At 41.4% G+C, this 12,576-nt stretch overlaps 1 protein-coding gene across 11 annotated transcripts in view; it reads right to left on the bottom strand.

Moving 5' to 3' along the window:
- The window catches only part of ENAH (ENAH actin regulator), a 180,387-nt gene that overhangs the window by 14,015 nt on the left and 153,796 nt on the right, over positions 1 to 12,576 (bottom strand). For 5 of the 11 annotated variants that reach the window (XM_073216651.1, XM_073216649.1, XM_073216650.1 and 2 more), the window contains 6 exons: positions 8,367 to 8,593; positions 6,342 to 7,103; positions 4,090 to 4,394; positions 3,158 to 3,300; positions 2,952 to 3,009; positions 2,108 to 2,156 (listed from right to left, as the gene is read on the bottom strand). In XM_073216651.1, coding sequence (XP_073072752.1) covers positions 2,108 to 2,156; positions 2,952 to 3,009; positions 3,158 to 3,300; positions 4,090 to 4,394; positions 6,342 to 7,103; positions 8,367 to 8,593 — 1,544 coding nt within the window. The remainder of the gene's footprint in view (positions 1 to 2,107; positions 2,157 to 2,951; positions 3,010 to 3,157; positions 3,301 to 4,089; positions 4,395 to 6,341; positions 7,104 to 8,366; positions 8,594 to 12,576) is intronic. The other 6 variants (XM_037008871.2, XM_073216655.1, XM_073216654.1 and 3 more) reach the window with 2 other exon arrangements.

Raw genomic sequence — 12,576 nt, 5'->3', positions numbered from 1 at the left:
GGCTGTCCTCTCTGGGGGGCTCCAGGTCCGCTTCAGGAGGCTGGGTCCCCTTATTAGGTCCTGGGAATGCTGGATCTTTACCGGCACTTGTCTCCTATCTCAGTCACTCCCGATTTCTGCCACACTATGACAACTGCCATTTTAATGTCCCTAAAACAGCTTCAGCTGGCTGTCCACTCAACTCTTGTAGGGTCGTCTAAACTCCTGACCTTTTCTTAAAAGGCTTTCTGGTTCTGACCTTTTCCCCCAATACTCCACAGAAAGAATTCTCCATTCTGATTAGGCCAGTCCACTTCATATTTCTTGTCTCTTCCTACCTATCACCCACTCTCCAGATTTGTTCATGCTACGCCCGCCAACTCCTGAATACCACCCCTTCCCCTATCAGCCAAACTCAGTGTCCTTCAAGGCACAGTAAAATGTCATTATTCTCTACAAAGATGACCCAGGTGACTCCAAATTATACAATCTCCACCTGCTTTGACATATTATTTAACAGTCAGCATGTGGATGTTAAACATTTAACTTTTTGCTGTGTGTATCTCATCTTCTCAGCTGGCCCATGAGTTTCATGTGCTGAGGGCACCTTTATCTTTCACTTTCTTTTGGCCTGTCAAGTGTCTGACACATGCCAATTTAGAAAAAGAACAAACCTGAGTGAAACAAGTGAAAAGGGAAGCCACCAGTCCTTCTGGATGAATCCTTTACATATATGAATGCAAACACACACACACACACACACCACCACATGCAAGATGCATGCTTTAGTTTCCTGTATTTTAAACAAGGACCTATGTATTAGAGAAGGCATTCTTAACTTGGGGTACATGGAAATCCTTCATGGAATTCATAAATATTTTGTAATTATAAGCAAACTTATATAAAACATGGTATTTTCCTCCCTGGGTTCATAGCCCTTTACAAATTCTAAAAGGTTCTGTGACCCTGAATTATAAAATATCTACAGTCTTCTAACAGTATATATATTAATTTTGGCTTTATGGAAAATAAAGCTAATATAGTAAAAGACAAAGGCAATATAGCCAAAGATTTTTAATAAAGGTAATAAACTGATTTGAGTCCTAACAGAGGAAAAACAATATACAATGTCCCAATATTTATTGTAGAGAGCCATCAGACTTGACTAGTCACCATTTAGTAAGAATGAGATTTTTTTTTTCACAAATGGATTATAATCACAAAAACAAAAACTTCTTAGGATTTCTAGCAAGTGGAATTCTAGAGGCAGCTGGTAATCTCCAAATCAAAATACATAGGAACTAATGCAGAAGTTTCTCTATAATGGTGTCCTATAGATCACTTAGATCTTAATTCATCAAAATCATCAAATTTATTTATGTTACTTTATTCCAAATTAGATAAAGTGTTCGGATAGTCTAATTCTAAGTCTTTTAGTCAAATATGAAGACACATGTAAAATGTAACACTGTCATATTCTAATCATGGATATTATACTAAGTACCTCCAGTGAAGTATATTTTGTTAAAATTCTAAGTAATAATTCTATGCCCAAGACTTTTCAACGTCAAAAATTTCACTGAATTCAGTAACATTTCACAAAAGCATTATGGAGATTTTCTTTTTAACCTTAGAAACTAGAAGCGTTTTTCCTTATCAACATTACCCAAATGAATGGTTAAAATGACAACTTTCTCCATTTGAGAATGTTTTGAAATAGACTTCAATGCTAGCTACATGCTTACTTAATCTTTACCTTTAAGAATCAATTTAAAATGTTCCCCTACCATCTGATAATGTACTTTCCCCTTATTTTAGTGAATAACCTCATTTCAATAGCAATATACATAGAATCTGTGAAGATTATGATTTTCAAAAAAAATATCGTCAGAAAAAAACTTTGGGTTTTAATGGATCCCCCATTATCAGAAAGAAATTAACAGCTGCTTCTGGGATCACAAAAGGCAGAGGAAAAAAGTCAGTGCTTTTGATATAAACAAGGAATTTGAAGATTTCAGTGAGGAGGCAGTCACTTGGCCAAACCATGGGAAAATGAGGAATTATTAACTGAGGGGTATTAATACTTAGAGAAAGTTCATAAAGGTTAAAATATATCTCTTGAACTTACCAGGTGTACTTGTTGAAGAGGCCTTAGAAGTTACAGGCTCTGAATCTTCCTGAACATACAGAAATACATATTAATGATTACCACACCTACTAGAAACCTGTTATATGGAGTTAGCATCTACTTCCATTTCCAATATTCTCTCATCCATTCCCCACCTCCCTTCACCAATCCTTCCTCCCTTCCAGGCTAGCTCACACATTCTCAGCCTCCTAGCCATTCCCTCCTCTGCTTCCCATGGATCCTTTCCCTCATGTTCTCCCTAAGCACGGCACTAGCTGATGTTACTAAGCCAGATATGAGACGGGGACTTGAGGGATGGCATCAAAGAAGGCCAGATAACAGGGAGAACAATTATACTGTTCATTAAACACTAATAGATAGAACAGATAAAGCAGAGTTTGGGCAAATGAATTGGGGAGAAAGACATAAAGGTCACACTCTTAAGAGGCACTGCTAATAACCACAGCACCTAGGGGAAACATCTAAACATCACTGATTTAGTCTAATTCCTTCATTTTAAATGCAAGGAAACTGAGACCATAAGAGATTTTTTAAAACCTAGTAAAGGTCATTCATCCATTTAATGGTAGGTTTAGGTACATAATCAAACTCTACAGGTTTAAATTACAGAGCTTTCCCCACAGCTCTACACATTCAACCCATCTTAACTAAAAAAGCCATTAAATGTTTCTATAAAATGCTCAAAACAAGTCATTTAAAATATCTGAAGAATTAAAAATAAGCAAGTGTAGTTCAAATCAATCTTTGACACAATTACTGAATGAGTTGAGCTTGAACCTTACCCTCACATTTTCAGGGCAGCAGACCATCTTAAGTAACTTACGTTTTTGTCCTCTTTTTGTTCTGTCTCTACTGTTGATCCCTTTTCAGCAATTCTTCTCCTAGAAAGAAGGAAAATCTGATTTAAAAAAAAAAATCTCTTAGTATAAAGACTACTCCCAAAGGGAAGAACTGCACTAGTCAAATTATCTGCAAAAAAATCAACAAAATCCTCTAAATTCTGGGTATGACCACATAATTCTTACTTACCTCCTGGCCAGGAGGGCACTCATTTCTTCCATTAAACCACCACCCCCTAAGGGAAGGGGTCCATTCCCACGACCAGTGTCTGTTTTCAGTGAGGCTGAATTCACACCGACATTACCCCCGCTTGGGAAAGAGGCATCCTCCATCTAATGAGAATGTACATAGTCAACTCCTCGGTTAGGCACTCCTACATTTATTAGTATACAATACTCAAAACAGAAGGATGCATCTGTGTTAATTTCAATAAAAATACGTAAGTATTATTTTAAAAATCTTAAGAACCATTTAAGTGAATAACTATCAGTGAATGTTTTATCAAAATTAACATGGCCAATAATGGGATAAAACAGTATCACATGTGTCCTTTTGTGATATACTGAGAGGGATATATTACTTCGGTGTTAAAAAATGCATAACCCATATCTAATCTTAAGGGAACATCAGATATATCAAACTGCAGGATGATCACAAAATAATTGTTCGGTAGCCTTCAAAAACATCAGTGTCATGAAAAAAAGATGAAGGAATTGTTATAAAGTAAATTAGAGACATAACAACTAAGTGTAACAGGTGATCGTGGACTATAAAAAAACTGCCATAAAAGACAATACTGCACAATAGATGAAATCTGAGTAAGTATTCCATCAAATAAATTTCCTGACTTTGATAGTTCTCTCAATTCAGACCAAAAAAAGTGTGAATGTGTGTATGTAGATGGAAAAACACAGAGAAGGAATGAAGCAAATACGATAAAATGTTAATAAGTGCTGAATCTGGGTGATGGGCTTACAGAAACTCCTTATATTATTTGAAATTTTTAATCAATGAAGTTAGTAACGTAAGGTTTGTAAAAGAATACAGTAAATACAGTATTTTAGATATCGAGAAAGCCTAAGACATATGTAAAAAATACAGTAACTTGGAAATGCATTTACCCGTGACACCTTCCTAAGTTTCGCTCCAGCAATTGCGGCTGCAAGTCCAGTTAAAGCGCGATTGTCTTCAGACAGTGATCCCGCAAACAATCCAGACGCTGGGAGGGGAGGGGCGGGAGGCGGAGGCGGAGGAGGGGGCACCTGATTAGGAAGAGGGGGCGGGGGCGGGGGAGGCGGGGGCCCTGAGGCCGGCAGAGGCGGGGGCGGGGGTGGGGCCGGGGGAGGCGGGAGTGTGGAGGGAGCCTGGGCGGGGCCTGGGGGGAGCGGGGGAGGCGGGGGAGGTGCAGGGGGTCCCGAGGCAATGCCTGAAAGAAAGAAACGTCAAATAAGGTCATCAACAAACGGCACCGCCGAGTGCCACTGCCTCCTGTGGAAAGGTATGTGGAGTGCCCTGATATATTAAACTGACCCAAACATTTACTACGTATTAATGAGTTCGATTTGTTGCAATGTATATAGACTAAAAAGCTAAAATGTGTAACTGCTGTGTTAGAGCTTTATTAACTGATCAGATATTAGGGCTTTTTGTTCATGGGGATGTAGTAAATAAATGCTTACAAAAGTTGGGATGGGGTAGTGTCCCTGAGAGAACAAACTAGTGTATACTGTGGCAGTACTATATGAATCAACAGACCCAAAATAACATGTGTAAACCCTCAGTGTTGAGACAATAAATTCACAATAATGAAGACATATATTTACTTGTTTATTGAAAGCCAAAGTGGCTGGACTTAAGGACATGAAAGACAGGGTGGATCCCAGGCTTCAGTATCTCAAAAACATTCCACACTTAAATCCAATTACAGAGTTGAGATCAGGGAGATAAAGGAATCTTCTAGAAAAAAGTGAAGCTGCAAAATAACTATCAGAAATAATTAGATGGTATAGAATTTGAAGATTTTTTTTTTTTAAAGCTTGTAAGTCAGGAGGTAAGAGAGAAATGTCCCAATCTTAAAAAATCATAAAGGGTGTGAACAAGAGCTTATTTCATATCAGAAAAACAAACTAGCAGGACCTCCCTTAAGGCTGAAAGGGGTGTTGTAGATCATGTAAGATGCAATTTGCACACTGGATGGTAAGTTTTTTGACACTGTCGTCTGAGTAGTTAAACAGCTGAAAACGTAAACTGCTCAAAGAAGCCTTCAGAGTCCTGGGCTGCCTGTCTCCAAGTTTACTGAAGGAGGCTGCCTGCTGGTCAGACTCTGCCTCTAGTCCAGCATCACTGTCACAGGGACACTACAGTGCAAATACTAGAATCCTGGCTCAATGTTGAAGTAAATCTGGTAAACCAACAGGAAAAATATACACACAGCGATAAAAGTATTACTTATCTTAAAAACTAAGATTTTAAAAAAGTGGTGTGTTTAAATCCAGGGTATAAAACTGTTTCCTCTTAAGCACAAATATGCTGTCATATTCCTTCCTGTAATTCTCACTGAGCCTTTCTTTTGTTTAAAAAAGGTTGCTAAGCATCTTATTTGCTTACAGAACGAGGTCTTTCTCTACTTACAAATAACCCACACTTAGAGCTTATGCCCTCTTCCCAGTTACCAGGATAGCAAGGTTTGGGGGTCGTGGGTAGGCGACAATAATTGGAGAGGATTCTCTTCTCTCTACCCCTTCAGCTCCTTATTTCATCTAATTTTGGACCACAGAACCCTATGGAGCATTTATCAAGCCTGCCATCCTTTCCACCTCTTGCACAAAATGAGGCTGCTCTGTAAGGTTTGGGTGGCACCATTTCTGTCAATCTAATATGGAAGGCCTAATACAGGAGAGGCCAAACAAAACAGGGTCCAGATCAGAACTGTCCCATGAGACTCTCGGATGATCTATTTAATGATTATAGTTGGGCACTAAATATAATCTCTAAGTTTCCCAGAAATTAAAGGAAAACAAGATAGATCATATATTCATTGTGTAGATAAATGTGTCAAGTAATGTTTCCCTAGCAAAATTTCAAAGAAATGTATCATGGAGGCCCTTAAATACTGGGAAACATAGTTGGAGAACTATGATACTGCAGAAGATACCAAAATCTAATTCAACATGGAAATTCCTCATATTGATCTGCTAAATGCAGTTAACCCAACAAAAAACCCCACTTATTTTCTACTTCAATGATTTAAAGTACGAAACTATGGCACTGTGGCATAAAACTGTCCATTCATCCACCCTCCTAGACACCTAAAGTCGCTGACATACACTGTTTTCAAGTGATGAGTCGTTAGATATAATGATGGGAGCCTTACCCTGTTGGGCTGGAGTCTCGGCCGGCTGAGAGGCTGCCTGCAAGCCTGGCTCAGAAGCAGAGGAGTCTCCCAGCACAGAGTTTAGAGGAGTCTCCACAGAGGCAGGGGCAGCTGCAGAGGGAGAAGGGAGAACACTAGGCTTGGATGAGGGAGTTGAGGCATTAGGGGTACTTGGAGGAGAGGCCTGAAGTCCACAGTGTGACAGTGGTGCGAGGAAAGGCTGTGGAGGCGGTGGCGGAGACACTGGGTATGCCACGGAGTCAGGCAGCCCGCTGGGGGCCGTTGGTGGGGCAGGTACTGGGGGCACAGGAGAAGAAACACTAATGAGGAGGACAGGCCTTGGGCCAGCTGCTCTGCCTGGGGGGCTGCTAATCATTATTGGAGGAGATGGAGGGAGGGGGGAGAAATTAGAAGTAGACCAGGCACAGGGCTTCGTAGCTGGAGGCTGAGCAGAGGGTGTGTTCACAGGAGAAGAAGGTCGAGAGCTTTTGTTCAGAGGACGAGAAGCTGTAGCATAATGGGGAAGAACGGGGTGGAAGGCTGAACCTATAGATGTCGCAAAACGTGTCGCTGAGTGTCGAAGTGGTGGTGTAGGGGGTGTGGAAGTAGGTGGCAAAGCGGTCACTACAGCATAATCAGGAGTGGCAGCGCACACTGGAGCGGAGATGACTCCAGCATAGGGCACAGCAGGTGCTGGAGGAGGCTGGCAACTGGCCTGCTCAGGAAGTGGCACGCTATACAGGGAGCTGTCGGAGGATGAAGCTGGACAGAGGTGGGAAGCGGCAGCAAAGACAGGATAAAAAAGGAGAGAGAAAAAGGAAGCTAGTAAAGCCACAAAACCAGCATTCAGACAAATGTACAAATGCAGATTACAGTTAGTACTAGAGAAGTAAGCACATGTGCAAGCAGCTGAGTTCACCCAAGAATGTTGTAACTATAAACACATTCTGAAATTCAGAAGAGGATGAAATAAATTTTCTTTTAGTCTCCTAAGTATATTGATAAATTAAATTGATTAGCCTATCCTTTACAAGAAAATTGTAGTATCTTGATTTTCATTACTTAGTCCATTTAATTACATGAATAGGACCACAAATGGAAGAGTAAGTTTAGCTGCTTTCTTAAAACAAAGAGTGAAAGTGGCAAAAAGTTTATTATAAAGGGCTAGGAATTCCCTAGTCAAAGTTTATTCATGGAAAAGTTTTGCTTTGTTGATGACAATCCCAGAAAATAATTAGGCAGTTAAAACAAATGAACTAACTCAAACAACAAACCAATTAACCAGTATCTAATCAACCTACATTGAAACTTTGATACAGGCCATATGGAACAAAAAATGAATTCCACTATAATGTTAATGCATGTCTCACACTTGCAGTCACAGCTTATCCCTTAATATACTTCTATAATATACTTTAATCCAAGCAGAGTATGTGTGCATACATCCTTACTACTCTTTTCTTTTTTCTTTTTTTCTAGATGATTTTCAGACATTTAGCTCCTGCTAGGTAAAGCTTCCCAAGCATCTCAAACAGGCCTTCTGTCTTTCAATAAGTTCCATCAGATTTAGTAATGGTCACTAATTTTTCACAAAACTATAATGTATTTAAATTAATAGTTTTAGAGAGCATATTTTTCACCTATTGTTTTTAATTCCTCTTTCAGAAACTTCAGAACAAAATCACGCAAATTTCTTGAACACTAAAGTACTCAGGACAATTCAGGCAATCTCAAAAGAGAAATCTATTCGAAGCTCCAATATAAAAAATTTCCCATGGAAACACACTTATGCTTTCTAGTCAATTTATAGGGAGCTCTAAGAATTAGAATGCCAGAATAAAAATTTCCAAGAGCTTTCTGTAAGTCTCCAAGCAACAGAAGCAATACAGAGAGAAAAAGGAAATATTGAAGTAGCAATTGCTGTGCATTTCCCACAATTTCCAATCCTATGGCTTCCCAAGCATCTCAAACAGGCCTGCAAGGGGTCACCCATGATCTCCGACAGTGCAGGGCCGGACTGCTTACCAGCGCTGGGGATCCTGCGCTCCCGCTCCAGCTGCTCCCGCTCCAGCTGCTCCTGCCGCTCACGGTCCCTGTCCAGCCGCTCTTGCCGCTCCCTTTCCTGTCTCTCCCTCTCCAGATGCTCCTGCTCCAGCCGCTCGCGCTCCCTCTCCATTCTTTCCCTCTCCAGCCGCTCCCTCTCCATTTTTTCCCTCTCCAGCTCCTTTTGTCGTTGCTGTTCTTGTAGTTGCCTGAAATTTTTATAAAAAATTTTATGCAGCTGTGGCTACTCATCATTAAAAACCTGTTCCTGAATGTAAACTAGTTCAATCATTGTGCAAAGCAGTATGGAGGTTCCTCAAAAAGCTCAAAATAGAAATACCACTTGACCCAGGAATTCCACTTCTAGGAATTTACCCTAAGAATGCAGGAGCCCAGTTTCAAAAGACATCTCCACCCCTATGTTTATCACTGCACTATTTACAATAGCCAAGAAATGGAAGAAACCTAAGTGTCCATCGGTAGATGAATGGATGAAGAAGATGTGGTACATATACACAATGGAATATTAGTCAGCCATAAGAGGAAAAGAAATCCTACCATTTTGCAACAACATGGATGGAACTAGAGGGTATTATGCTCAGTGAAATAAGCCAGGCAGAGAAAGGCAAGTACCAAATGATTTCACTCATCTGTGGAGCATAAGAACTAAGCAAAGACTGAAGGAACAAAACAGCAGCAGACTCACAGAACCTAAGAATGGACTAACAGTTGACATAGGGAAAGAGACTGGAGGGGGAGAGGGGAAGGGAGGAGAAGGGGAATAAGGGGCATTACGATTAGGGGGAAGGCAGTATAGCACAGAGAAGACAAGTAGTGACTCTATAGCATCTTACAACACTGATGAACAGTGACCGTAATGGGGTATGTGGTGGGGACTTGATAATAGGGGGAATCTAGTAACCACAATGCTGCTCATGTGATTGTATATTAATGATACCAAAATTAAACAAACAAACAAAAAAACCCTGTTTCTTTTACAGGGAACCCATGGAACCATAGTTCTGATTCAAACACAAAGCAACATAGAACACACAAGCAACATCTCTCCCACCGCGTGAGCAAAGGCTACTTTAGACAGAGACCTACAGTTTCTCAGAGATGAAAGTAAGTTCTTACTGGGATCATTTTTGGCTGACTGCATCAGCATATTACACTAGTGTCCCATTTCACAATGTACTGTGCATGAATAAAGTGCTGCAAATGAATGAATGTTCCAAATAACTGAGAATATACAACTTTAAAGACCAACTCTTTTTTAAATCTCTTAATGAAAAAATTCCTATATAGAAATTCCTTCCTAAAAAACTTAATTTCAAATTTTCATTGTACAAGTAACACATGGCGCCAGTGTCTTGGCACTTTCCAATCTGAAATATATACTTTAATACTGAGCAGGGTGCATGTGCATCCATCCTTACTACTTTTCTTTTTTATTCTTTTTCTAGATGATTCTTAGACATTTAGCTTCTCATAGGTAAATTTTAAAATCAGTTTGTCAAATTTACCCCTTATGCTAAGATCTAACCTCTCAATATTATTGTTTTATTTAACTTAAAAGATCAACCACACAGGAGATTCTCAAGATGGCGGAGTGAGTAGGGTAGCGGAAATCTCCTCCCAAAACCATATATACTTTGAAAATACAGCAAATACAACTATTCCTAAAAGAGTGACCAGAAGATATAGTACACCAGCCAGGCTACATTTACATCTTCAAGAACTCACCATCTCACGAAAAGGGTAAGATACAAAGCTGTGACCCGGTGGGACCTGAGCACTTCCCTCACCCAAGCTCACCAGCAGGAGGAAAAGAATCAGAGTGGGGAGGGAGTGGAAGCACAGGACTGCTAAATAACCATAACTTCAGGCACCCTAGCCCCCTGGCTGGCAACACAGCACTGAAGCCCCTCACAGCAATAAGCAGCCTGCCATTCATTCCCCCTGACTGTACTGCAAGCGAACCAGCTGATCAGCAATTGTTGCAGAGCAACCGGGGAGCAGCCCCACCCATAGCAACTACACAGACGCTCCTCCCAGTGTGTGGCTAACCAGCCCAGACCCAGAGGATGCCCCCTGCCGCCAGTCAACCAACACACACAGTGGAGACCAGTGCAGAGTCCAGAAGGCACAAAAGGACTTTATTCGCACTGTGAACACGTGGCTTGCCTGTGATCCCCACCAGTGCCCTAGGCGATCCCAAGGGCTGGCCCACCCACAGCAGCTCAGGGTATCAACCCAAAGGCTGCCCCCTGCGTGCAGCTGACCTGCACAGGCAGAGGAAGCCTATGCAGATTCCAGAAAGCACGTAGGAGCTCTGTTCTCACAGCAAACACCTGCTGATTGCCTGCAACCACCACCACTGCCCTAGGCCATCCCGAGGGCCGCCTCATGCACAGCAGCTCAGGGGATGAAACCAGAGGCTGCCCCATGCGCACAGTTGACCAGTACAGGCAGAGGAAACTGGTGCTGGGACTGAGAAGCATGTACGGGCTCTGGTGGCAAACACGTGCTGAACACGTGCAACTACTGCCAGTGCCCTAGGCCATCCCGAGGGCTGCCCCATCCACAGCAGCTCAGGGGATCAACCCAGAGGCTGTTTCCTGTGTATGGCTGCCTGACACAGGCAGCAGAGACTGGCACAGAGTCCAGAAATGACAAAGGGGTGGTGTTCTGACAGGACAGCACATGCCAATCACCTGTGACCCCCATCAAGTGCCCGAGGTAGTCCCAAGGGCCGCCCTGTCCACAGCAGCTCAGGGGATCAACCCAGAGGCTGCTCCCTGTGTGCAGTTGACCAGCACAGACAGCGGAGATGGGCAAGGCGACCAGCAAGCAAGAAGGGACTTTGTTCTCCCAGCTGACACACATGCCACTCGCCAGCAGTCACCTCCATCACCATGAAAAGGCAGAAGAACCTTGTTCAGTCCAAAATCCCTCAAACCCAAGAGAGAGGGTCTGGTGAGACCGAAGTCACCAATCTTCCTGAAAAAGAATTCAAAATACAAGTCATAAACATGCTGATGGAGCTACAGAAAATTCGCAAGACTTAAGGGATGAAATCCAGATGGAGATAACAGAAATGAAACAATCAATGGAAAGATTTAAGAGCAGACTGGTTGAGGTGTAAGAGACTGATAATGGAATAGAAATCAGAGACCAGGAATACAGAGAAACTGAGGCAGAGAGAGATAAAAGGAATGAAAGAATATTAAGAGAACTGTGTGACCAATCCAAACGGAACAATATTCACATTATGGGGGTACCAGAAGAAGAGAGGGAAAAAGGGTTGGAAAGTGTATTTGAAGAAATAATTCTTGAAAACTTCCTCTAGCTGGGGAAGGAAATAGTCTCTCAGACCATGGAAGCCAAAAGATCTCCCAACACAAGGAACCCAAGGAAGACAACACCGAGACATGTAATAATTAAAATGACAAAGATCAAAGACAAGGACAGAGTAATAAAAGCAGCCAGAGACAGAAAAAAGATCACCTACAAAGGAAAACCCATTAGGCTATCATCAGACTTCTCAGCAGAAACCCTACAGGCCAGAGGAAAATGGCATGACACATTCAATGCAATGAAACAGAAAGGCCTTGAACCAAGAATACAGTATTCAGCAAGATTATCATTTAAATTTGAAGGAGAGATTAAACAACTCCCAGGTAAGGAAAAGTTGAGGGAATTTACCTCCCACAAACCATCTCTACAGTGTATTTTAAAAGGACTGCTCTACATGGAAGTTCTCCTAAGGCTAAACAGATGGCAACACAGAAAATAAAACCACAGTAAAGAAAGTAAAACAACCAAATACCAACTTAAATGCAAAATAAAGTCAGCTACCCACAAAATCAGTCAAGGGAAAGACAAAAGAGTACAGAATAAAAGACCTACCATATAAAGAGTGGAGGAGGAAGAAAAAGAAGGGAGAGAAATAAAGAATCATCAGACTGCGTTTATAATAGCATAATAAGTGAGATAAGGTAGACGGTTAGATAGTGAAGAAGCTACTCTTGAACCTTTGGTAACCACGAATCCAAAGCCTGCAATGGCAAGAAGTACATATCTATCGATAATCACCCTAAATGTAAATGGACTGAATGCACCAATCAAAAGACAAAGAGGAATAGAATGGATAAAAAAGCAAATCCCATCTATATGCTGCTAACAAGAG

Source organism: Manis javanica, chromosome 11 (assembly GCF_040802235.1).
Source record: "Manis javanica isolate MJ-LG chromosome 11, MJ_LKY, whole genome shotgun sequence".
NCBI classification, from domain to species: Eukaryota; Metazoa; Chordata; class Mammalia; order Pholidota; family Manidae; genus Manis; species Manis javanica.
The sequence above is the reverse complement of the archived record's forward strand: the minus strand, read 5'-3'. Positions and strand labels throughout refer to the sequence as shown.